General features: G+C 42.2%; 2 protein-coding genes across 4 annotated transcripts in view; both read right to left on the bottom strand.

Moving 5' to 3' along the window:
* Positions 1 to 16226, bottom strand: part of LOC106562413 (talin-2) — a 120634-nt gene extending 104408 nt beyond the window's left edge. For 2 of the 3 annotated variants that reach the window (XM_082957851.1, XM_082957852.1), the window contains exon 1: positions 16091 to 16226. The gene's annotated coding sequence lies outside the window, so the exon portion shown is untranslated. The remainder of the gene's footprint in view (positions 1 to 16090) is intronic. The other variant, XM_082957853.1, reaches the window with a different exon arrangement.
* Positions 16227 to 18640: 2414 nt separating this feature from the next.
* On the bottom strand, positions 18641 to 22587 carry LOC106562449 (putative ATP-dependent RNA helicase DDX28). The gene is made up of 4 exons (XM_014127341.3): positions 21123 to 22587; positions 20868 to 20951; positions 20064 to 20276; positions 18641 to 19849 (listed from the first exon to the last, which is right to left on the bottom strand). The coding sequence occupies exons 1-4, from the start codon at positions 22056 to 22058 to the stop codon at positions 19538 to 19540; spliced, it is 1545 nt and encodes a 514-aa protein (XP_013982816.3). The 5' UTR covers positions 22059 to 22587; the 3' UTR covers positions 18641 to 19537.
* Between the last annotated feature and the right edge of the window lie 589 nt (positions 22588 to 23176).

Below are 23176 nucleotides of genomic sequence, written 5' to 3'. Positions count from 1 at the left end.
CGTCTCTAACCAATCAGAGTGTCAAAGCCAATGACACATTTTCAAACTGCAGTGTGTTCTGACTCTGGCCCAACCCATCAGTTTCTGGACCGATCAGACGGCCCCGAATGTGTTCGCATTCGGTGAAGGGTCGGGAGGTACTCCGATCCACACTCATTGCGGAGAAGAAACGAATGTCCGTGGGCGTTTGGCCGGAGCAAGGAGTCTCTGGGTAGCCAGGCAACGGGCTAGTATCAGACGAGCCAGCCAGCTAGCTAGCTCCTCATACCACACGGAGACCGGAATCATGTTCATTTGGGTACAATGCAACAAAACGTTTGTTAAGGTAGTCCCCTCCCTGTTTCAGTTGAGTTTATTGCGTGTTGCCAAATGAACATGACAAAGACCACACCAGGGCAGCGTGCTAGCTACTGACCTGCCCCTAAGTAGGTGTTGGATTGTCTGGCCTCTCTCCAAGGTCTCCCTGGATAGATAGCAGCCACTGCCTCCTCACCCTCTGGACTTGTTGGTTCATCAGATGTTGAGGAGGCAGTCTAATGTTAGCCGTTGTATCTATTTAGTTGCATTAGCTGAGCTGAACTCTCCCCCCTTAGCATGCCGCGACAAATAAAAAGGTTATTTTCAGCCACTTGAATAACGTTGGCCTGTCCACATGTAATAGAATCCAGATGCCTCCCTGCCACACATGACGCTGCTGCAAAACCTTTTTAAGCCGGAGAGGAGACTACAGAAGTGCAGAGATAGTGGGTTTAAAGTAATGGCTCTCTCCAGTCTCACTTAGCCTCTTTCTGTCTCAGTCACTGTTCCCATCTTGAAATCTGTAAGGGAGGACTGGCTGCACTCCCATTTTCTCTCCCCTCCACTAATAAACAAAGAATGGATTCCCTTATATAGGTCTATTGAGTACCCATACGGGCAGGCAGCAGGCGACATCAGAAAATGCTCATACAAAATACTGTCAGAAAGATAGCTCTGCGTCCCAAATGGCACTATTCCCTAAATATATATTTTTTGTTTACAAGCAAACATCACATTTGAGTGATGTGCACATCTTCGCTCCAAAAAGCTCTGAAACAGGATAGCTAACGCTAAAGTCTTCGAAAGCCAAGTCAACAAACAGACTACCGACCATTTTGAATGCCACCGCACCTTCTCCGCTATGCAATCTGGTTTCAGAGCTGGTCATGGGTGCACCTCAGCCACGCTCATGTTCCTAAACGATATCTTAACCGCCATCGATAAGAAACAATACTGTGCAGCCGTATTCATTGACCTGGCCAAGGCTGTCGACTCTGTCAATCACCACATCGGCAGACTCAATAGCCTTTGTTTCTCAAATGATTGCCTTGCCTGGTTCACCAACTACTTCTCTGATAGAGTTCAGTGTGTCAAATCGGAGGGCCTGTTGTCCGGACCTCTGGCAGTCTATGGGGGTGCCACAGGGTTCAATTCTTGGGCCGACTCTTTTCTCTCTTTTCTCGCTCTTGGTGCTGGTGAGTCTCTGATCCACCTCTACGCAGACGACACCATTCTGTATACTTCTGGCCCTTCTTTGGACACTGTGTTAACAACCCTCCAGACGAGCTTCGATGCCATACAACTTCTCCTTCCGTGGCCTCCAACTGCTCTTAAATACAAGTAAAACTAAATGCATGCTCTTCAACCGATCGCTGCCTGCACCTGCCCGCCCGTCCAGCATCACTACTCTGGACGGTTCTGACTTAGAATATGTGGACAACTACAAATACCTAGGTGTCTGGTTAGACTGTAAACTCTCCTTCCAGACTCACATCAAACATCTCCAATCCAAAGTTAAATCTAGAATTGGCTTCCTATTTCGCAACAAAGCATGCTTCACTCCTGCTGCCAAACATACCCTCGTAAAACTGACCATCCTACCGATCCTCAACTTCGGCGATGTCATTTACAAAACAGCCTCCAATACCCTACTCAATAAATTGGATGCAGTCTATCACAGTGCCATCCGTTTTGTCACCAAAGCCCCTATACTACCCACCACTGCGACCTGTACGCTCTCGTTGGCTGGCCCTCACTTCATACTCGTCACCAAACCCACTGGCTCCAGGTCATATACAAGACTCTGCTAGGTAAAGTTCCCCCTTATCTCAGCTCGCTGGTCACCATAGCAGCACCCACCTGTAGCACGCGCTCCAGCAGGTATATCTCTCTGGTCACCCCCAAAGCCAATTCCTCCTTCGGCCGCCTCTCCTTCCAGTTCTCTGCTGCCAATGACTGGAACGAACTACAAAAATCTCTAAAACTGGAAACACTTATCTCCCTCACTAGCTTTAACCTGTTAGGCTAGGTGGCAGTATTTTCACGGCCGGGTGAAAATAACATACCCGATTTAATCGGGTTATTACTCCTGCCCAGAAACTAGAATATGCATATAATTATTTTATTTGGATAGAAAACACCCTAAAGTTTCTAAAACTGTTTGAATGGTGTCTGAGTATAACAGAACTCATACGGCAGGCCAAAACCTGAGAAGTTTCCATACAGGAAGTGGCCTGTCTGACAAGTTCTGGTCCTTCTGTTGCCTCTCTATCGAAAATACAGTATCTCTGCTGTAACGTGACAATTTCTAAGGCTTATATAGGCTCTCTGAAGGCGCCAGAAAGTGGAATGGGATCTCTGCTGTCTCTGGGCAAGGTTTAGGAGCTCTGTTTGTGGTCAGCCTAGTGGCTCAGAGCCTGGAGATGCGCGGGCACGAGAGTACTCCATGTTTTTCTTCACCTGTTTGAATGAATACAACATCGTCCGGTTGGAATATTATCGCTATTTTACGAGGAAAATTGCAAAAAAATTGATTTTAAACAGCGTTTGACATGCTTCTAAGTACGGTAAAGGAACATTTTGAATTTTTTTGTCAAGAAATGCGCCCGCGCGTCACCCTTCGGATAGTTACCTGAACGCACGATCAAAACGGAGCTATTTGAATATAACTATGGATTATTTGGGACCAAAACAACATTTGTTGTTGAAGTAGAAGTCCTGGGAGTGCATTCTGACGAAGAACAGCAAAGGTATTCCAATTTTTCTTATAGTAATTCTGAGTTTAGTGAGCACCAAACTTGGTGGGTGTCAAATTAGCTAGCCTGTGATGGCCGAGCTATCTACTCAGAATATTGCAAAATGTGATTTTGCAGAAAAGCCATTTTAAAATCTGACACCGCGATTGCATAAAGGAGTTCTGTATCTATAATTCTTAAAATAATTGTTATGTATTTTGTGAACGTTAATCGTGAGTAATTTAGTAAATTCACCGGAAGTTTGCGGTGGGTATGCTAGTTCTGAACATCACATGCTAATGTAAAAAGCTGTTTTTTGATATAAATATGAACTTGATTGAACAAAACATGCATGTATTGTATAACATAATGTCCTAGGAGTGTCATCTGATGAAGATCAAAGGTTAGTGCTGCATTTAGCTGTGGTTTTGGTTTTTTGTGACATATATGCTTGCTTTGAAAATGGCTGTGTGATTATTTCTGGCTATGTACTCTCCTAACATAATCTAATGTTTTGCTTTCGCTGTAAAGCCTTTTTGAAATCGGACAATGTGGTTAGATTAACGACAGTCTTATCTTTAAAATGGTGTAAAATAGTTGATTGTTTGAGAAAATTGAATTGTGGTATTTTAGTTGGTTTTGTATTTTGCGCGGTGCGATGCTGTTGGCTAGGGGTTCCGCTAGCGGAACGTCTGTCCTTAAGAAGTTAAGCACCAGCTGTAAGAGCAGCTCACAGGTTACTGCACCTGTACATAGCCCATCTATAATTTAGCCCAAACAACTACCTCTTCCCCTAATGTATTTATTTATTTATTTATTTATTTTGCTCCTTTGCACCCCATTGTTTCTATTTCTACTTTGCACTTTCTTCCACTGCAAATCTACCATTCCAGTGTTTTACTTGCTATATTGTATTTACTTCGCCACCATGGCCTTTTTTGCCTTTACCTCCCTTCTCACCTCATTTGCTCACTTTGTATATAGACTTATTTTTCTACTATATTATTGACTGTATGTTTGTTTTACTCCATGTGTAACTCTGTGTTGTTGTATGTGTCAAACTGCTTGCTTTATCTTGGCCAGGTCGCAATTGTAAATGAGAACTTGTTCTCAACTTGCCTACCTGGTTAAATAAATGTGAAATAAAATAAAATAAATAAAAATAAAAACGCTGATGTTGGGACCTTGACAAACTTAACAGTCTGAGTGATGACCATGAAAACACACAAGGCTGGTGGCTACTACTAATTAGCTGTGTTCAACAAGTATATTATTCTTTTGGCTATATCTAGCTCTACTTGTGATATTTTACCTTGCTAGGTAATCAATACGCCGATGACATCTGTGATGTCGTAGCAAAAACTATCTAAATTAGGTTGTTAACTTGCATGAGCTGCATCTCAAGTTGGAGGATTCTATATTGACTCCTACGTAAAAAAAGCCCTTTCTGGTGCTAACCTGCACGTGCTAGTTTTCATGATGCAGCCAGGAAATGGGTCTATCCTGCACTACTGTTGAGCAGGGCCCATGTACAGTGGTATATTAAAAGGGCACTTAAAGAGCTATTTTCTGGTCACAGTGGATGCATTTACTGTTGTTGCATAGGGCAGTCACAGTGTCAGATAGGTCATGTTTGAAAGGACTTGAGAAGCAAAGCAGCACTAAACATTTCAACACAAGAATGTGTCAAATGGGGACATTAAAAAAAGTTTGTCTTGGAACATCATGATGCAGAAGTCCGAAGGCACTTTAAGCCTAGTCATTAGAGCCAAGCAGAAATAACGTATTTGATACAGTCACAAGTCAAGATCAAAATGCAACAAAAGCAATTAAGCAAAGTAGAAGGGGCTTCCATTTCTGACTAGATTATAAATGAGAAAACATGGGGAAAATCTTGCCCAAACAAACTCAAATTATTGGTAGGTTTATCAATGGACATTCCATTCTCTGTTCAGTGTTTAAAATAATTTTCTAAGACGCCACGCGGTCCTCTTTGAAAAAGAAATTCCATTCTAAAGACACCAACATGAAAATGTGTCAATACTATTCCCAGGACAGAAAAAGGTAAGTTATACTTGTTAACGGTATGTTGCCAGGTCGGACTTCAAACAAACATTGACACTTGTCTGCAAAGTGCATATTCCTGCACAATAGGATGAATACACCATCTACTCAGGTTTCCAGAGGCTCACTGGGGCTGTACAGTGACAGTCAAAAACGACCAACTATATAACTGGCCCCTGACCGCTCCACATATAGCTTGAAACACTTTTGCATTAGGGGCGGGGTGAAGGGGAGCACGTGTCTATAAGAAATGGAAAGTACAGCGCCTTCAGAAAGTATTCACACCCCTTTACTTTTTCCACATTTTGCTGTGTCCCAAGTTGGATTAAATGTTTGTCAATGTTCTACACAAAATACTCAAATTAATAGAAACAAAGAATGGATCATGGTTAGATAAATATTCAACCCATGTTAGAATCACCTTTGGCAGCGATTACAGCTGTGAGTCTTTCTGGGTAAGTCTAAGAGCTTTGCACACCTGGATCGTATAATATTTGCACATTCTTTTTACAATTCTTGAAGTTCTGGCAAGTTGGTTTTTGATCATTGCTAGACAGCCATTTAAGTCTTGCCATAGATTTTCAAGCCGATTTAAGTCAAAACTAAGTACGCTACTCAGGGAAATTCAATGTGTTTTAGGTTATTGCCCTGCTGAAATGGTGAATTTGTCTCCCAGTGTCTGTTGGAAAGCAAACTGAACCAGGATTTTGATTGTGCTTAGCATTATTCTGTTTCTTTTGATCCTAAAAAAAAAACTCCCTAGTTCTTGCCGATGACAAGCATATCCATAACATGATGCAGCCACCACCACGCTTGAAAATATGGCGAGTGGTACTCAGTAATGTGTTGTATTGGATTTGCCCCAAACACAACGCTTTGCATTCAGGACAAAAAGTTAATTTCTTTGCCACATTTTTTGCAGTTTTACTTTAGTGCCTTATTGCAGACAGGATGCATTTTTTTGAATATTTTTATTCTGTACAGGCTTCCTTCTTTTCACTCTGTCAATTAGGTTAGTATTGTGGAATAACTACAATGTTGTTGATTCATTCTGTTTTCTCCTATCACAGCCATTAAACTCTGTAACTGTTTTAAAGTCACCATTGGCCTCATGGTGAAATCCCTGAGCGGTTTCCTTCCTCTCCGGCAACTGAGTTAGGAAGAACGCCTGTATATTTGTAGTGACTGGGTGTATTGATACACCATCCAAAGTGTAATTAATAACTTCAGCATGCTCAAAGGAATATTTAATGTTTGCTTTTTTTACCCATCTACCAATAGGTGCCCTTCTTTGCGAGGCATTGGACAACCTCCCTGGTCTTTGAGGACGGATCCATGTTCGAAATTTACAGCTTGACTGAGGGACCTTACAGATAATTGCATGTGTGGGATACAGAAATGAGGTAGTCATTCAAAAATCATGTTGAAAACTATTATTGCACACAGTGAGTGTATGCAACTTGTGACTTGTCAAGCACATTTTTACTCATGAACTTATTTAGGCTTGTCATAACAAAGTGGTTGAATACTTGACTCAATACATTTTAGCTTTTTATTTTTAATTAATTTGTTAAAATTATTATTTTTTTTACATATTTACATACAAACATATTTCCACTTTGACATTACGGGGTATTGGGTGTAGGCCAGTGACAAAAAATCTCAATTGAATCCATTTTAAAATTCAGGCTGTAACACAATTTGGGGGGGGGGGGGGCATCAAGGGATGTGAATACTTTCTGAAGGCACTGTACAAACATTCAACATAATAGGCACTATTTATCTGACACACAGGGTTAGGCTAAGTAACCTCAGGTTGTGATTCAAACAAAGTCCTCTGAACAGAACGAGACGCAGAATTGCTAATTAGATTATTTATTTGTGAGAATCAGTGATTCTGTGCAGTCCGACTGCAATGTACGTAGTCAATCTCAAACATGCACATACATACTGTCCTCTGTCTCTAGCCTCTCAGGATGAGTAACCAACCAACCTGTGGAGTGGGTGGAACAACTTGAAACCATGACCCTCCCTCAACTACCAAGGCAGGCAGGAAGGCTAGCTGGTAAACGTTTGCAGTAAGAAGAGAATCTATCCTCATAGGAAAACCAAAAATAGAAGCCCTTGCCTGAAGCCAGGCTAGGGAAGAGGCAGAGCAGGGGGGTGGGTTCCACCCACATGATCTCAACAATACAACCAGGGCCAGAAACACTTTCTGGGGTATTCCAACCAGGAATGCCATTTTCAGCATGGTTACCACCTCAACGGCGTCAGAACAGGAATACATTTCTGTTGAGTGATATGAATGGTAGAATTGTGTCAACAAATAATGCACAATCATCAGAAGTCCATTTGTTTATGAGCATTTGGGGATAAACAAGGTGACTTAGCAATAATTGAACAACCAACTGTTGAGGGAATGTCCAATGTGCATCAAAGCTAGTAGCAATACCAGAATGAAAGCACACCCAAAAGCGCTTCAACCCAGCTTGAACAACAAAGAGAATCAGGTGCTGGACTAAAGTTGTATTTACCCCGCGACACTTCAACAGGTGGCTATCCTGGAAAATAAAGGAGCAATATTATTTCGGGGTATAAGACTGTTCCACTCACATCAGCCAGGTTTGACTTTCTCATGAAAAAGGAACATTTAACATTTTTACAAAAAGTAGTTCCACTGTCAGTTTGTATCAGTCTTGCAGATCAGAACAACTCAACGTTTGAAACCTGTTCACTCAGATTGGATAGAGGCTACTCAAAGGGCTCGCTAAACTGAAAAAGAACTCTGGATTGCTCCCTGGGCTAAATAAGATCACAAGGATCAAGGTCAAACAGGCAGACTACACAGTGTGTCAGGCAGTGACATGGCCAATCATCGCAGCACCTGAGCTCATAGCAGTGTGTCACTATCATGGCTGCGTTTACACAGGCAGCCCAATTCTGATCTTTTGCCGAATTATTAGCAAAAGATCTGATTGGTCAAAAGACTAATTATTGGCAAAAGATCAGAATAGGTTTGCCTGTGTAAACACAGCCTAAGTAGTCAGAGTTGTCCACACATTAAGCAAGTAGCCACACGATCAGACATTGCAATGCTGTGGTCATTTACAGTTAGGAGACGACGCGGTGTGTCAGGTAATGACATGGCTAATCATCAAAGACTACGAGCTAATAGTCTGTGTGTGGTTTTACATATGATAGCCAAGTAGTCATTGCAATCCAATGCTGTGGTCATTTACTGTTAGCAGACACCTGATTATTACAGATCAGACATTTCTGTCCCGGTGACTAAGAGGCATGAGCCCCGGCCCCCGAGGAGCCTGGTGACCATGCCAACCATGGAGATCTGCCAATACCAAAGTCCAGCAATAGCAGAGGCTCTCAGCTGCAACCTCTAACAGATTTCAGAGCAGATCTGCTTTCAGCTGTGGTGATCCAGTATGACAGTTAGTTCCCCTAGCACTGGCCTGGGCCAAAGGAGGGTGGGTTCAGGGGCTGTGTCCCAAATGGCACCCTATTCCCCAAATAGTGCATTACTTTTGACAAGGGCTCTTTAGGGAATGCAGCCAGTGACACGACACCTTGAATTTGGCCCAAAGGCCAGTAAAGTGCACCCTCTTAAGGACACCTAATAATGTGTAATGGGAAGGTATGATATCCTGTGTCCGATTTTGCCATATAAACATGTTCAGTACAAGCTGGAGTTCCGTGGTGTGGGGTTCTCACTTCACAGGCTCTGTCCCTTTCATTAAATAAAAACAATAAAATAAAAACTTGTGTTGTTAAATTACATTTTTATTATGTAAATGTAAGTTGTTAGAACCCCCAATCGCTTTCAATTACGGAACGCAGTTGATTTTAAATGTATTTTCTAATGGTAACAGATCACTGTAGGAGGAAAGGACAAAGTCAATACAAACTAATTAAATATAACTATTTCAATTAATCATTGAGAAAAGCCAAACCACATCCAAGGCAATTAAAGCAATATAGTGAACAGTTTAAGTGGATAATTAGCTGATTCTAGCACAGAAGCTAATGTAACAGGTTGCCAACAGTTCCTAGAAGATACTACAGTAGTTAAAGAGATTGAACGGGATGTTAAGCACTTACAAATGGGTAACATATTGTACGAATTGGAATTCTGGAATTAGATCTTTTTTTTGTGGGATGTAACATTACATATTATATGAAATGGATGACTCGTTTTGGCTCGTTATCACTATTTTTAAAACTACTGAATGAAATTATGCAAAACCTTTATAAAATACATCTTTAAGCACCAGTTTTTATTTAATTTTATTTATTTCACCTTTATTTAACCAGGTAGGCTAGTTGAGAAGAAGTTCTCATTTGCAACTGCGACCTGGCCAAGATAAAGCGTAGCAATTCGACACATACAACAACACAGAGTTACACATGGAATAAACAAAACATACAGTCAATAATACAGTAGAACAAAATAAAACAAAAAGTCTATATACAGTGAGTGCAAATGAGGTAAGATAAGGGAGTTAAGGCAATAAATAGGCCATGGTGGCGAATTAATTACAATATAGCAATTAATCACTGGAATGGTAGATGTGCAGAAGATGAATGTGCAAGTAGGGATACTGGGGTGCAAAGGAGCAAGATAAATAAATAAATAAATAAATACAGTATGGGGATGAGGTAGGTAGATAGATGGGCTGTTTACAGATGGGCTATGTACAGGTGCAGTGATCTGTGAGCTGCTCTGACAGCTGGTGCTTAAAGCTAGTGAGGGAGATATGAGTCTCCAGCTTCAGAGATTTTTGCAGTTTGTTCCAGTCATTGACAGCAGAGAACTGGAAGGAAAGACGACCAAAGGAGGAATTGGCTTTGGGGGTGACCAGTGAGATATACCTGCTGGAGCGCGTGCTACGAGTGGGTGCTGCTATGGTGACCAGTGAGCTGAGATAAGGCGGGGCTTTACCTAGCAGAGACTTGTAGATAACCTTGTAGCCAGTGGGTTTGGTGACGAGTATGAAGCGAGGGCCAACCAATGAGAGCGTACAGGTCGCAATGGTGGGTAGTGTATGGGGCTTTGGTGACAAAACAGATGCCACTGTGATAGAATGCATCCAGTTTGTTGAGTAGAGTGTTGGCAGGCTATTTTATAGCATGACATCCCCGAAGTCGAGGATCGGTAGGATGGTCAGTTTTACGAGGGTATGTTTGGCAGCATGAGTGAAGGATGCTTTGTTGAGATATAGGAAGCCGATTCTAGATTTCATTTTGGATTGGAGATGCTTAATGCGAGTCTGGAAGGAGAGTTTACAGTCTAACCAGACACCTAGGTATTTGTAGTTGTCCACGTATTCTAAGTCAGAGCCGTCCAGAGTAGTGATGCTGGACAGGCGAGCAGGTGCGGGCAGTGATCGATTGAATAGCATGCATTTAGTTTTACCTGCGTTTAAGAGCAGTTGGAGGCCACGGAAGGAGAGTTGTATGGCATTGAAGCTCGTCTGGAGGTTAGTTAACACAGTGTCCAAAGAGGGGCCAAAAGTACACAGAATGGTGTCGTCTGCGTAGAGGTGTTAAATCTAGAACCAGTCATAATAAGTCATTTTGGTCTAGCGGAAGGAGGAACAGCAACACCATATAAGATATGAGGACCAGTTGCTGAGTAAGTAACACTCATCTCTTTAGGCTATGGGCCTACGTTTGGTGTGCTGCATGGGTCCGGATATGAATCTGTAACTTTGCTTTTTGCAAAGCATCAGACTTTAAATGTTCACGAAGGCACCATAGGCTACAGCCAAATGAAAGATCTGATCAGAACAGACCCCATTTTTAAAACATAATTCTCACAAATATTCCTTGCCGTTTGAACTAATGCAGCTTGTCCTGTCAGTTTACACAGGCTACAGATGAAGGGCCATTGTCTCACATTACATAACAGTGAGGACTCTCCTGCATGGCAAACACTGCAGGCCAGAGAAGCTGTATTCAAGAGGCAATTACAGAGAAATAGCATCACTGAATCATCTTAAAAAGGTACAGTCTTGGATCTGTTCAATGGTCATTTCAGTTCTATTTAGTCCTACTCATTGACTGCATTTAGAACTCCATCTATGAATCTGAGAGGGGTTACATTTCCGCAGCCCCATCCCTCAGCTGTATACCAAAACAAATGGCCGGGCTGCAGCTGCTTTCTCTAATCTCAGAATGTAGCTTTAAGCCTGGCATCTCTTTTTAATTATAGAACTTCTTGCATCAGAACTGCTAAGTATGATCAGCCCTCACCACAAGCATGGACTACCCTTGTGTAATGTACAGTACTTAAACAAACAATTTACAAAGGCCAACCAAGCAGAAATAGCTGTGAGACATGCCTGGCAAGCAGCCATATTTGATTTGCAATGCAAACAGGAAGGCCTTCACATTACAACTCAAATGCATGGAGGCGGATGAGTGGAAGTGGAAGGGACACAGTATGGGAAATATTGACTGGAATATGAATACCCTATTTCAACCTCCAACCTTTTGGATCCTGTGCATGTCAGAGGTGTAGTATTGTATCAGTTGCTGTTGGCAGGACCGTAGTCCAGCGAGCTGCAGCTGTGGGCCTGTGATACTTGAATGCCGTGTGTTGCCTGTTGCTAATTATAACTGAACATATGAGAATGTGACAAGGTGGGAGAGCACCCACTGAACCGTGGGTTTGGGTCACACGCTCTTAACTGTCTGGGTCCAAACTAAGGCAGAGTTATAATTCTCTACACTTCTCCCAGAGTGTGCATTAGCACACTTCCTCGGATGGATTTTACAATGGTGGAAACTGCCTTCAGCCAACGATTAAACCAATCTCATGCTTGTATCCTAACTAAGCGTTAAGCACAGGCAGGCACAGAAAAGCCCTGGTCTTCAAAGTTCAAAAGGAATCCAGCCGAAGTATTGGAATATCATGATTTGGCTCTTTTGTATAAGGTTACACATAGCTGGGCTGAGTCACACTGAGGTGTGAAATTCAGATATATTGTTGTTAATGTGCACGAAGACAGCCCTGGGGCTGCTACTGTGGACTGCATTCATATAGTAGCTTACCTTTCATAATCACACCTAAAATGGTTCTTAAGAGTATTATAGAGGTTAACTCACCTTTATACCCAAGTGTGTTACCCAGTGGGGTGATACACAATGCATTAATCAAGAGATTGGCTACAATTCAAGTGATCAAATTAAATTATGTAGTCAAATAAAATCAATATGAGACTAAGGATACACAGTAGTTATCGTTTGGAATAGTTCTCTGCCCCAACCACTTCCTCTGCTCTGCAGTCTGCACACATCAACCAAGCCCACAGAGAGCTACTTATCTTCCCCTGTGTCTCACCTCCATCCCAGTAGGCCTGGGTCTCACCTCTCCCCCCAGAACCAAGGCACCTGACTGCTGGCCTTGGCAGCAAAGCCCCCTCCCGTCGCCTGGTCCTCCAGACCACCAAGTTGACATTGCACATCCTGCTGTCATTATGCTGCCTGTCGACAGACTGGTTGACTCCTAAATAGCACTCTATTCCCTACAAAGCTCATGAAATGTAGTGCACTATATAAGGAATAGAGTGCTATTTGGGACGTAGGGCAGCCTCCAGCCCTGCTCATTACTTCCTCTCCCTGGGTTGTGATGACAGGCAGCAGAGGCCACTCTGAACACAACGCAGGCTGGATCAATAAATTAGCCATAACACTCGTGATGAACTCCTCCACAACCGGATGCCTTAGAGGTCTTTATAAGCCATAAACACATTGGCCTGTGGCTTTGAGAGGCTCTTATTATTGCCTATAGCTGGAATGTGGCACTATCAGGTTTAGTATGTAAAATACAGAACGATGCATAAACCAGCGGTCAGCACCATGTGGGAAATGACATGGATACCAATCAGACTGACAAACTGTAGCCTATAATCATAACAGAATGTGTATTAACGCATACAATCATATTGCCATTAACGCCATAGAACAGACCCAGATACAAATGCTGTCATGTATCCCACTCCACCATCACATAGATTCATATTACATTTCTGCTGCTAAAGTGATGTATTCATTGTTCATATTAAACGATGTGAATATAAATACTGCATTCACAAAAAAATAAGGCAGCTATACTGGTTAGCATCAAACAGCAGTTTCATAAAGGGCTTGATTGTTAGTCTAAATACTGTCACTTCATGCCACTCATCTCAGTGCTGGGAATTGGACAAACAGGCCCATTGAAACAGTAAGAATATTTGTCAATCACTGCTGCTTTGACAGAATGTAGCTCAAACTGCTAATAATGTAATGGATGAATACACACGTTTAAAAAGGTCAGAGCAGTTCCTAATACAAGGAGGAAAAGGCTTTTGATTGAGGTTTCGTGAATGTCAGATGTGTGTAAGCATGAAAATGATAGAAGTTAATGCTGGTGATGACTGACCTGCAGTGCATACTAAGCATCAATAAGAACGGTTAAATAGTTCTTATGGAGGAATATTTTACAAATGGTCAAGTGTAAAATTAACCAGGGTTTGCGTTCAGTAAGACAAAACGGTGGGCAACTGCTGAATTCAACGGAAACGGTACTTAACGACCAGTTGAAAAACATTGTGATTATAGTGCTGTACGAGTTGTGATTTGAGATGGTCACACCCATATTGATCAGGCCACACATCAAATCTGAGCAAACATACCTCAGACTGTTGATGAACGGTACGCAATGTTTTAGGGAAACGTGTCGTTCAGTACAAACCGTCACGCAACCTAGCAAACGTTGATGCGACCTGAACGCTCCCCATATGTATTCAAATACTTCATTGCTTTTCTATGACAGAGTGGAAGACCAATCCTCTGGGAAAAGCCATGCAGCCCCTCCATCGGATTCAACTAGACCAGAGCCCAGTTTCCCAAATGCATATTAAGGCTAAGTTAATCATTAGAACCACTGAGCTCAATGGTTCTAACGATGAACTTAGCCTTACGATGCTTTTGGGAAACCGAGCCCACAGCTGTTTAATTCCAGTCCTGGAGAGCCCAAACACTACTGCTTTTAGTTTCTACCTGGCAGTTAATTGTACTTTCCTGGTGTCCTCAGTCTTATTAGAAGAAGAGCATGAAAACCAGAAGTGTTTTGGCTCTACAGGATTGGCATTGACCAGCCCTGAACTAGATGAAGAGAAGGGAAGGTGCCAACCCCATGTAGAGTGACATTACCTTACCCTGGCCGATCAATAGGATCAATGACTCATTTCAGACATAACAAACCAATCCCAGTATGGTAGGTGTCCCAACAGAGCTATCAGTCAGTCTTCTCTGAGACATTATGTACACAGAACATCCTCACTCGAAGGCCATGTCTTTTACTGGCACGCCAAGAACTAAGCCAGGGAGTCTTCTGAACCATGTACTTTTTGTCCATAAAACTGCCCAAAAAACCTAGCTTGCTCAGCAAACATTTCAAACATCCCCCTTTTTCTGCCACTCATAACAGTGTCAACCTTCTGCTTACCAGCTGAAACCAACAAGTCTACCTCTAGCCGTACTCCAAGATTCTTATAGGCTAAATGACAAGTTTGCCCAGCTTTACTAGTGGTCCTTTACAAACAGCAATAAAATATGAATGTATCAACACTGTACATGCAGTTATTTGAATAATCATTCACCACATGAAAAAAAATAAGAACATTATTTTGTAGTATTCTTAAAATGATCGAATTGTAGTTATACCAAGCAATGGTAGGCTATACCGTGCAAAATTAATGGTCAATTGACGATATTGTGCATTTAATAGGCTACATGATCACAGTGGTACTTCAACGCAAGCCAAGGGGTGTGGCACTACCATGCGCTGCAAGAAGGCACACAACATCTTTAAATCAGAGTAAATAGAGTAATTCGTGGAAATTCCACAGCCAGCAATTATCCGGACCGTTGCACATTCCTGGTTACAATGTTGCCGTTCTTATGACGAGCGACACATAGATATATATATATTGTAGCGACCAGCACCCACGCTGGTGCAAAGCTCACGGACGTGGAAAACTGCTGCTGAAATACTGGACGAGTGTGGTTGGATTTAAAAATCATTCGCGTGCTTATTCGGCCAGATTCACTATACAATGAGTGCCTCTGATATGGGGAAACACAGCTTGGCACACTGTTGTGTTTCATATAAAACATATCAATGCATAGATACTTCATTGGCGTATCATGTATAAACGGAGATAATGCAAAGTTTTAATGTGTCTAGTCTAGTGGTACTCACTGATGGTAGCGGCTATCAGGTTATAATATGGCGGCTTCAAATCGCACCCCTCCGTGCAGTTACAATTTAATTGCCATGACCCCTACGCATGCACAGGCTATATTTCTAACAATAGTGTAGGGTATTTGTTACATTGGATATACTCAGTAATGTTGATTAAGTTTACAAACGTGGTGTTATTATAAAGTGCTCAATTCGGCACTCTCATTTCACAAACAGAGAGACCCCAAAAACACATGTACTTCGACTCCTGCTTCTCTTCTTACCAAACGCAATATATGTGGTCATTTAGCCGAAAATGTTACATTTGGGTCTAAACTACTTAATTTCCTGTAGTAGTATGAAAATGCAATGACGTTAATGTGAAATTCCTCAACAGCCAACATCCTCTGCAGCCTAATCTCACACCATGAAATGTGATTTTGACCATAAATTCCCGAAAAGTAGGGGACACGCACATGATTTGAAATAAGAAACTGTATACACAACAGTTAAGAGTTTACATCCCAATAAAAACTATGCAGTAAGGATAACTCTGAAACAAGACATACAATCCCATTCATTCGATAGTCAAGCAAGGTTTCTACATCGCCTTGCTCGCTGTTTCGCAACGCACTCCCATCAAATCCCTAATTAAACCAAGCATGGACAGAGAGAATGTCTCATTTCGACGTCTATTCAAGAAGCGGACTGGACATACATAATAAGCCGGCAGAAAATACTATCCTACCTGTGAATGTGCTACTGTTTCATTGCCTGCAGTCAGCCCTTCAGATATAGCCAGAAGTCCTGCTCTATTGAGTAAAAACCCCTCCTCGCTGAGGAAATCTCAAAGTGGCCAAATAGTGAACAGTAGTGGTGGTTGGTGTTGAAGGGAGGGGAGGTAAGGGGATAGTGCTAGGAAAGCGGAAACACGTCATAAAAGAGGGACTTTAAGGGGCTTTGTAGTCACTTCTGCATTGTAGACAATTATGTATGTAGCTGTGTTCCATCTACTACATTGTAGAATAACAGTGAAGACATCAAAACTATGAAATAACACATATGGAATCATGTAGTAAAAAAAGTGCTAAACAAATATATTTTAGATTCTTCAAAGAAGCCACCCTTTGCATTGATGACAAGTTTACACACTCTTTGCATTCTCTCAACCAGCTTTATGAGGTAGTCACCTGGAATGCATTTCAACTAACAGGTGTGCCTTGTTAAAAGTTAATGTGTGGAATTTCTTTTTATTTGAAGCATCACTTTATACGTCACTTGTTTGTATCAATTGCAAAGACATTGGCAAGTTTGTATTTGTAGTCAACTTTGTTCTGAAGTTTACAGCAGAGAGATAGGGATGAACCATGTGATTCTATGTTCAGTGGAGATTTTCTGTGTATAAAGTGACGCGGTAGGCCAAAAAAGCATCTAACGACGCACTTAGCCCCCAGTCTACTATAGAGGAGGAACGCTGTGGAGCCAAACTTGTTTTCAGGGCAGAGTGTAGTAGAGGAAAGAACTTGGCACTCGTTGTCAGGGCAGAGGAATGTGAAAATAAGACAAACCCGTAAGGTGGTGTTATCCCACAGAGTGAGCTGCAGACAGAAGTATAAGCACAACAACATTCCAGGGATTCTGATGTGAACACCCTGGAACACCTACACTCAGTTCAGACCGCCTGCTGCAAATCTTTACCCTTAGTTCTCATGTTAGGCTTTGCTTTGACCAAATGTTTTATTCTATTTACTATACTAAATCATCTTTCAGTATAAGGAAGTGCATTGATAAGCACATTGTAATTACTAATTATTAATTATCACAGTGCATCCGTTTTGTCACCAAAGCCCCATATACTACCCACCATTGCGACCTGTACGCTCTCGTTGGCTGGCCCTCGCTTCATACTCATTGCCAAACCCACTGGCTCCAGGTCATCTACAAGACCCTGCTAGGTAAAGTCCCACCTTATCTCTGCTCGCTGGTCACCATAGCTGCACCCACCCCTAGCACGCGTTCCAGCAGGTATATCTCACTTGTCACCCCCAAAGTCAATTCCTCCTTTGTCCGTCTCTCCTTCCAGTTCTCTGCTGCCAATGAATGGAACGAACTACAAAAATCTCTGAAACTGGAAACACTTATCTCCCTCACTAGCTTTAAGCACCAGCCATCAGAGCAGCTCACAGGTCACTGCACCTGTACATAGCCCATCTATAAATAGCCCAAACAACTACCTCATCCCCTACTGTATTTATTTATTTTTCTCCTTTGCACCCCAGTATTTCTACTTTGCACACTCATCTACTGTCAAATCTACCATTCCAGTGATTAATTGCTATATTGTATTTACTTCGCCACCATGGCCTATTTATTGCCTTTACCTCTCTATCTCACCTCATTTGCTCACATTGTATATAGACTTGTTTTTCTACTGTATTTTGACTGTATGTTTGTTTTACTCCATGTGTAACTCTGTGTTGTTATATGTGTCGAACTGCTTTGCTTTATCTTGACCAGGTCACAGTTGTGAATGAGAACTTGTTCTCAACTTGCCTACCTGGTTAAATAAAAGTGAAATAAAAAATGGCGCAGCCATGGGTGGGCCTGGGAGGGCATAGGCCCACCCACTGGGGAGCCAGGACCAGCCAATCAGAATGAGTTTTTCCCCACAAAAGGGCTTTATTACAGACAGAAATACTCTTGTTTCACCAGCTGTCCGGGTGGCTGGTCTCAGACGATCCCGCAGATGAAGCTGGATGTGGAGGTCGTGGGCTGGCGTGATTACACGTGGTCTGCGGTTGTGAGGCCGGTTGGACGTATAGCCAAATTCTCTAAAATTACGTTGGAGGCGGTAATTATGGTAAAGAAATGAACATTCAACTTTCTGGCAACAGCTCTGGTGGACATTCCTGCAGTCAGCATGCCAATTGCACACTCCCTCAACACTTGTGGCATTGTGTTGTGTGAAAAAACAGCACATTTTAGAGTGGCCTTTTATTGTCCCCAGCAAACAAATTTGTGCACAAAATTTGAGAGAAATACTTTTTGTGTATATGGAAAATTTGATTTCAGCTCATGAAACATGGAACAAACACTTTACATGTTGCATTTATATTTTTGTTCAGTGTAGTAATACTGTAAGAACTCCTAAAAAGCTCAAGTCTCACTCAGTCTGGATGTGTACAGCACAAGGATGTCTACAGGTATATGTTTATGGTACAGCAACCTAGTGACGTTATATTTGGTACAATTAAAGCAAACTCAATAAGTGAGAAAATATAGAGGCATATTGAGAAAGTAGATTTCACAAAGAGATTTATTTTCACTCCGACACATTTTCATGTTCAAACATCTTGCTTCCTCTAAAACAAGTAACCGCAGGCATCAATGGGATAGACTTCAAGGCTAGGGCCTGAATCCAACTTGACTGTAGATTAATGGACATTTCTACATATGGAGGTTTTAATGTTGTGCTTCTGTATTACACACAAAAAAGCAGAAACAGTGAAGACCACTTTCCAAAACGTAATATGCTAATGTGGGTCTACCTGTGGTTAGTGGGAAGAGATTAGCACCGTTGTCTCCGTGGCACCCTACCAGATACATGAAAGGTTATATGAGTTACTCTTTCAAGGAAATTATTTTCATTTCTGGAAGGAAAAGTAAAATCGGTATTCCATACTTGTTCTAAATGTTTTTTAGATTCTTTAACCTATGTTTTACCAAAACAAGTTATTATGGCTGAGTTAAATTCCATAAACAAAGGGCTTGCCGCATGTGGATGAGCATTAAAATAAGGCTATATTCGGCCATAGCCCTTCTCTGGTTATTGTATGACTGCTGTATGACAGGTCAAATAAAGTAAATACTGCCACCCCATGGTTACCTGTGAGAAGTGCAAACACGTGCCGCACAGCTGCTGCTTGTAAGAGGGCATGATTTTTGTACATTACCAAAGACACTTCCTCTTTGGAATGACATGTGGTAACCATCTGGGTTAAAAAGAGAAGTCAGATCATAGTTCCAGTCTCAAACATGATATGGCATCTAAAAAGGTCAAATTAAAAGCCGACCATGGAGAGAAAGGATTCAGTCTCACACAGCTGGTTTGGGGCTATCATCGATCCAATCGTTTTACTGAAATAATTAAGAAGTTAGTTCTGCTTTGGTAATATCCTTATTTGTGGCAGACCCACTAGTAGGGCAACCCCTCTTCCTCCTCCTCTTCAGCTGCTTTGGGCTCAGGCTTCCTGATGGAGGACTCCATCCCAGGCAGACTTGTCCTCCTCCGGGCAGCCGTCTCAATCTTCTGCACCAGCTCCACGTCCCAGGGGTGGGTGACGAAGCTGAGCACCTCCCCATCCTCTACACTCCCTGCCCGGCCGACCCGCCCCGCCCGGTGGATGTAGTCCGTGTGGGATTCTGGGAAGTCGTAGTTGACCACCAGACAGACCCTCTGGGTGTCCAGTCCTCGGGAAGCGATGTCGGTACAGATCAGCACGTCCACCTATAGGGACGTCTCTGTTATTAATTACATATTAGCTATGTGTTTTGTTATGATCTGTGGTTAATGTGTTATTTTTACTGGGTGTCTTTTTAAAGTGTTTCTTTATTGTGTCACATGGACCTTGTCACACAATACGGACATAGATATCACATGGAGTTTGATAAGGAATTTGAAACTGAATAAGCAGACAAAGTATTTTCTTGTCTCATATCACCTGTCCCTTCTGGAAGGAGTGGAAGATTCCAGCCCGGAGGGAGGCAGGCATCTCCCCCTGCAGTCGGACGTGTCTCAGCCCCATGTCCTCCAGGGAGTAGCCCAGCCAGTTGACTGTAGAAGCCCGGTTACAGAACACCAACACCCCAGCCTTGTCCTGCTCTGCTGCCTTCAGGGCCTGGTGGAGCTCCAGAAGCTTGTCAGCTCCCATCACCTTAACATTGAATAATATAGATTTGTTATAGATAGTACACTATAAATTATATTCTATCATTTATACTTTAATAATTTAATACTATAAATTACTATATAATTTATAGTATACTAATGTAATTCATAGTATTCTGTCAAATTATAGGATGAATCGCGATTAATCACAAATTCTGAATTTGCTCAATTTGAGCTGTAATAGATTTTTTGACAAAAAGCATTATGGAATATTGACGTCTTGATTTTGTCCAAAATAACGGTAAGCAAAATCTGATAAATTGATTAACTCTTTCTTTAACCTCAATGTCAACTTGATTTGACATCGCATTTTTGTTTTTAGCTGTATAGATGATGTATTTTTAATGCCTTCAGACAATGTGAATAATCACAATTAAAAAAAAATGTATGCACGAAAATTACTAAAAGTTAACTCCAGTTAACTGATTAACTTTGACAGCTCTACTATAAATACCTAAGTACTAGTACATGGTTTTATATAGGACCCAAAGACACTTTACAATATTGAAGAACACCAAAGAAACAAAACACTAATACCAAACCAATGAAAACAAAAAAACTAAAAGGTGGGGAATACCTTCAGGAAGGTCTGTTTTACATGTGGCATGAGGAAGTGAAGATTCTTGCTCTTGATGGTCACCATGCTGCCCAGGTCCGTCACCTATAAGAACAAGTCAGTCTCATTTTAATGTGCATTTTCCATGGGTCTCAACACATTTTACATGAGGCAGGAATATGCACTACTTTTGACCAGAGTCCTATGTGGTAGTGCACTATAGTATAGGGAGTAGGGTGTATAGGGAAATATGTAGGAAAAAGTAATGATAATGACCTGGCTGAGAACTTCTCCGACCCCACCGGGGAACGTGGCCCCCACCACCACCAGCTGGGCCTTGCGGGTGGGGCCGGGGCCCCGGGTCTCTGAGGGGTCGCAGGACACGCGGGTCTGGGCCAGGATGCTCTCCAGCATGCCAGAGAAGCTGGGATCAAACATGGTGTCTGCCTCGTCCACCACCATGAAGCTCAGCTCCCCAAGGTCTAGGTAGCGTCTCCGCAGGGCCTTGACGAGGGCACCAGGTGTGGCCACCAACACATCCGGGGGACCCTTGGTGAAGGCCAGCTTGATGTTGCCCACACCTCTCCCACCTCCCACTGTCTTCACCATCAGCCCGAATGGGCCACACAGGCTCCTGGCCACAGCTGAGACCTGGTCAGCAAGTTCTCTAGAGGGGACAATGATAACAGAGCGAGTCCTGGGTGTGGTCTCTATAGACACAGAATCTGCTTTCTCAGCCTGTAGTTTGTGAATGACAGGCAACAGGTAGCTCAGGGTTTTGCCGCTGCCCGTCTCAGCTGCGCACAGGATGTTATAGCCTTTCAGGAGCTTGGGGATGGTTTGTAGTTGAACGGTTGTAGGGCGAGTTATGTTGTCCTTGCCCAAAGCCTCCACTAAGTCCGGGCAGAGGTGGAGGTTGTGAAATGTAATAGGTTTACTCTTCTCTTTGAGTTTGTCACCCTCCTCATCCTGGATTTCAGTGACAAAGGGTGGAGTACGCTGAGTGTTGTTAACTGTGAAGTAGTCACCAAATGATTTGTTGTGTTTCCATCCTTTGGAGGAGAGATGGGGATGCTCAAATTTCCCAAGTGTGTAGCCTGCAGACTGATTCAGTTCTGGGTTCTTGCTTTTGATTAGGAGCTTGCCAGCCTTGATGGTGTTGACTTTGTTCTTGCCTCTCACCTGCTTCACATGTTCTACCTGCTCCTGCATCTGTCTGGGAATACGAATGACCACAGGCTGTGCTGTGGTTTACATTTACATTTTAGTCATTTAGCAGACGCTCTTATCCAGAGCGACTTACAGTAGTGAGTGCATACATTTCATACATTTTCATTTCATGCATTTTTTTTTCTGGTTGACATGTGATGGGTACCACAGGCTGAACTGATTGTACCATGACTACATGCTAGTGCTCTGAAATGACCCGAGGACGAGAAGTTGTGTTTTGATATCAACGTAAACAATACTGAGTAGCCGACCTTCACAGACTGCATTCTGATGGTAAGTTAGCTAGCTTACTAGCTAGCTAACGTTAGGTAAGAGGAATCAGCTGGTGCACGTCTTCACAAATAGACAATACAGTTTCTGTTGTATTTCATTATAGTGTATAATTTATCAAATGCTTCCGAGAACAAGACTTATTTGATTATATACGTTTTTACCGGACTGTATTTTCCGTTCAATTTCAAACGTTTAATTGCACATGCGTCGGTGGCGAATAATGATGACGTCATCTGTCGCAAGAGATGACGCCCTGCTTATTGAATAGAACGGGTAGCCCAGATAGAAGTGAATATATAGAATGGACATTTCAACAACAACAAAAATTGCTCACCAGTTGTTATTTTTATGACATTTTGCTGTTTAGAAAGCAAGTTAGATGTAATGTACATTATGGAAAGTTTTTAATAGTACGTGTCGGCTACCTGTGTAGCACTCGAATGGAACAGGGTAAAATATGTGGGCCAACTTCCATCCACAGTGGAAATCAGTCTTATATTTCTGTGTTGTGTTAATGTATTATTGTACTTGAGTACAACTTGAGTTTGGCTGTGTGGGTTGGAGACAGCCAGCCAAGTCATTATTGTGTTTCAATACTGGGTTAATTGTTAAATTAAATTATGCATGTATCTGTCTTAAGACCATTTTGATATTGATCATTACTAGTATGGTTAAACTTTGCTGTGTATGCATGTGTGGTAGACTAGTTTGATGTGCTTCGATCTGTGCTCTGCCATGATGATACATGTACTAAATCATTATTGTAGACTATTGTACTGAAGAGCCACTGACAACCTCTGGACCTTTTTTGGCATTCTAAATCCCCA

The sequence above is a fragment of the Salmo salar genome, chromosome 11 (genome assembly GCF_965601325.2).
Source record: "Salmo salar chromosome 11, fSalSal1, whole genome shotgun sequence".
In the NCBI taxonomy this organism is placed as follows: domain Eukaryota; kingdom Metazoa; phylum Chordata; class Actinopteri; order Salmoniformes; family Salmonidae; genus Salmo; species Salmo salar.
The sequence above is the reverse complement of the archived record's forward strand: the minus strand, read 5'-3'. Positions and strand labels throughout refer to the sequence as shown.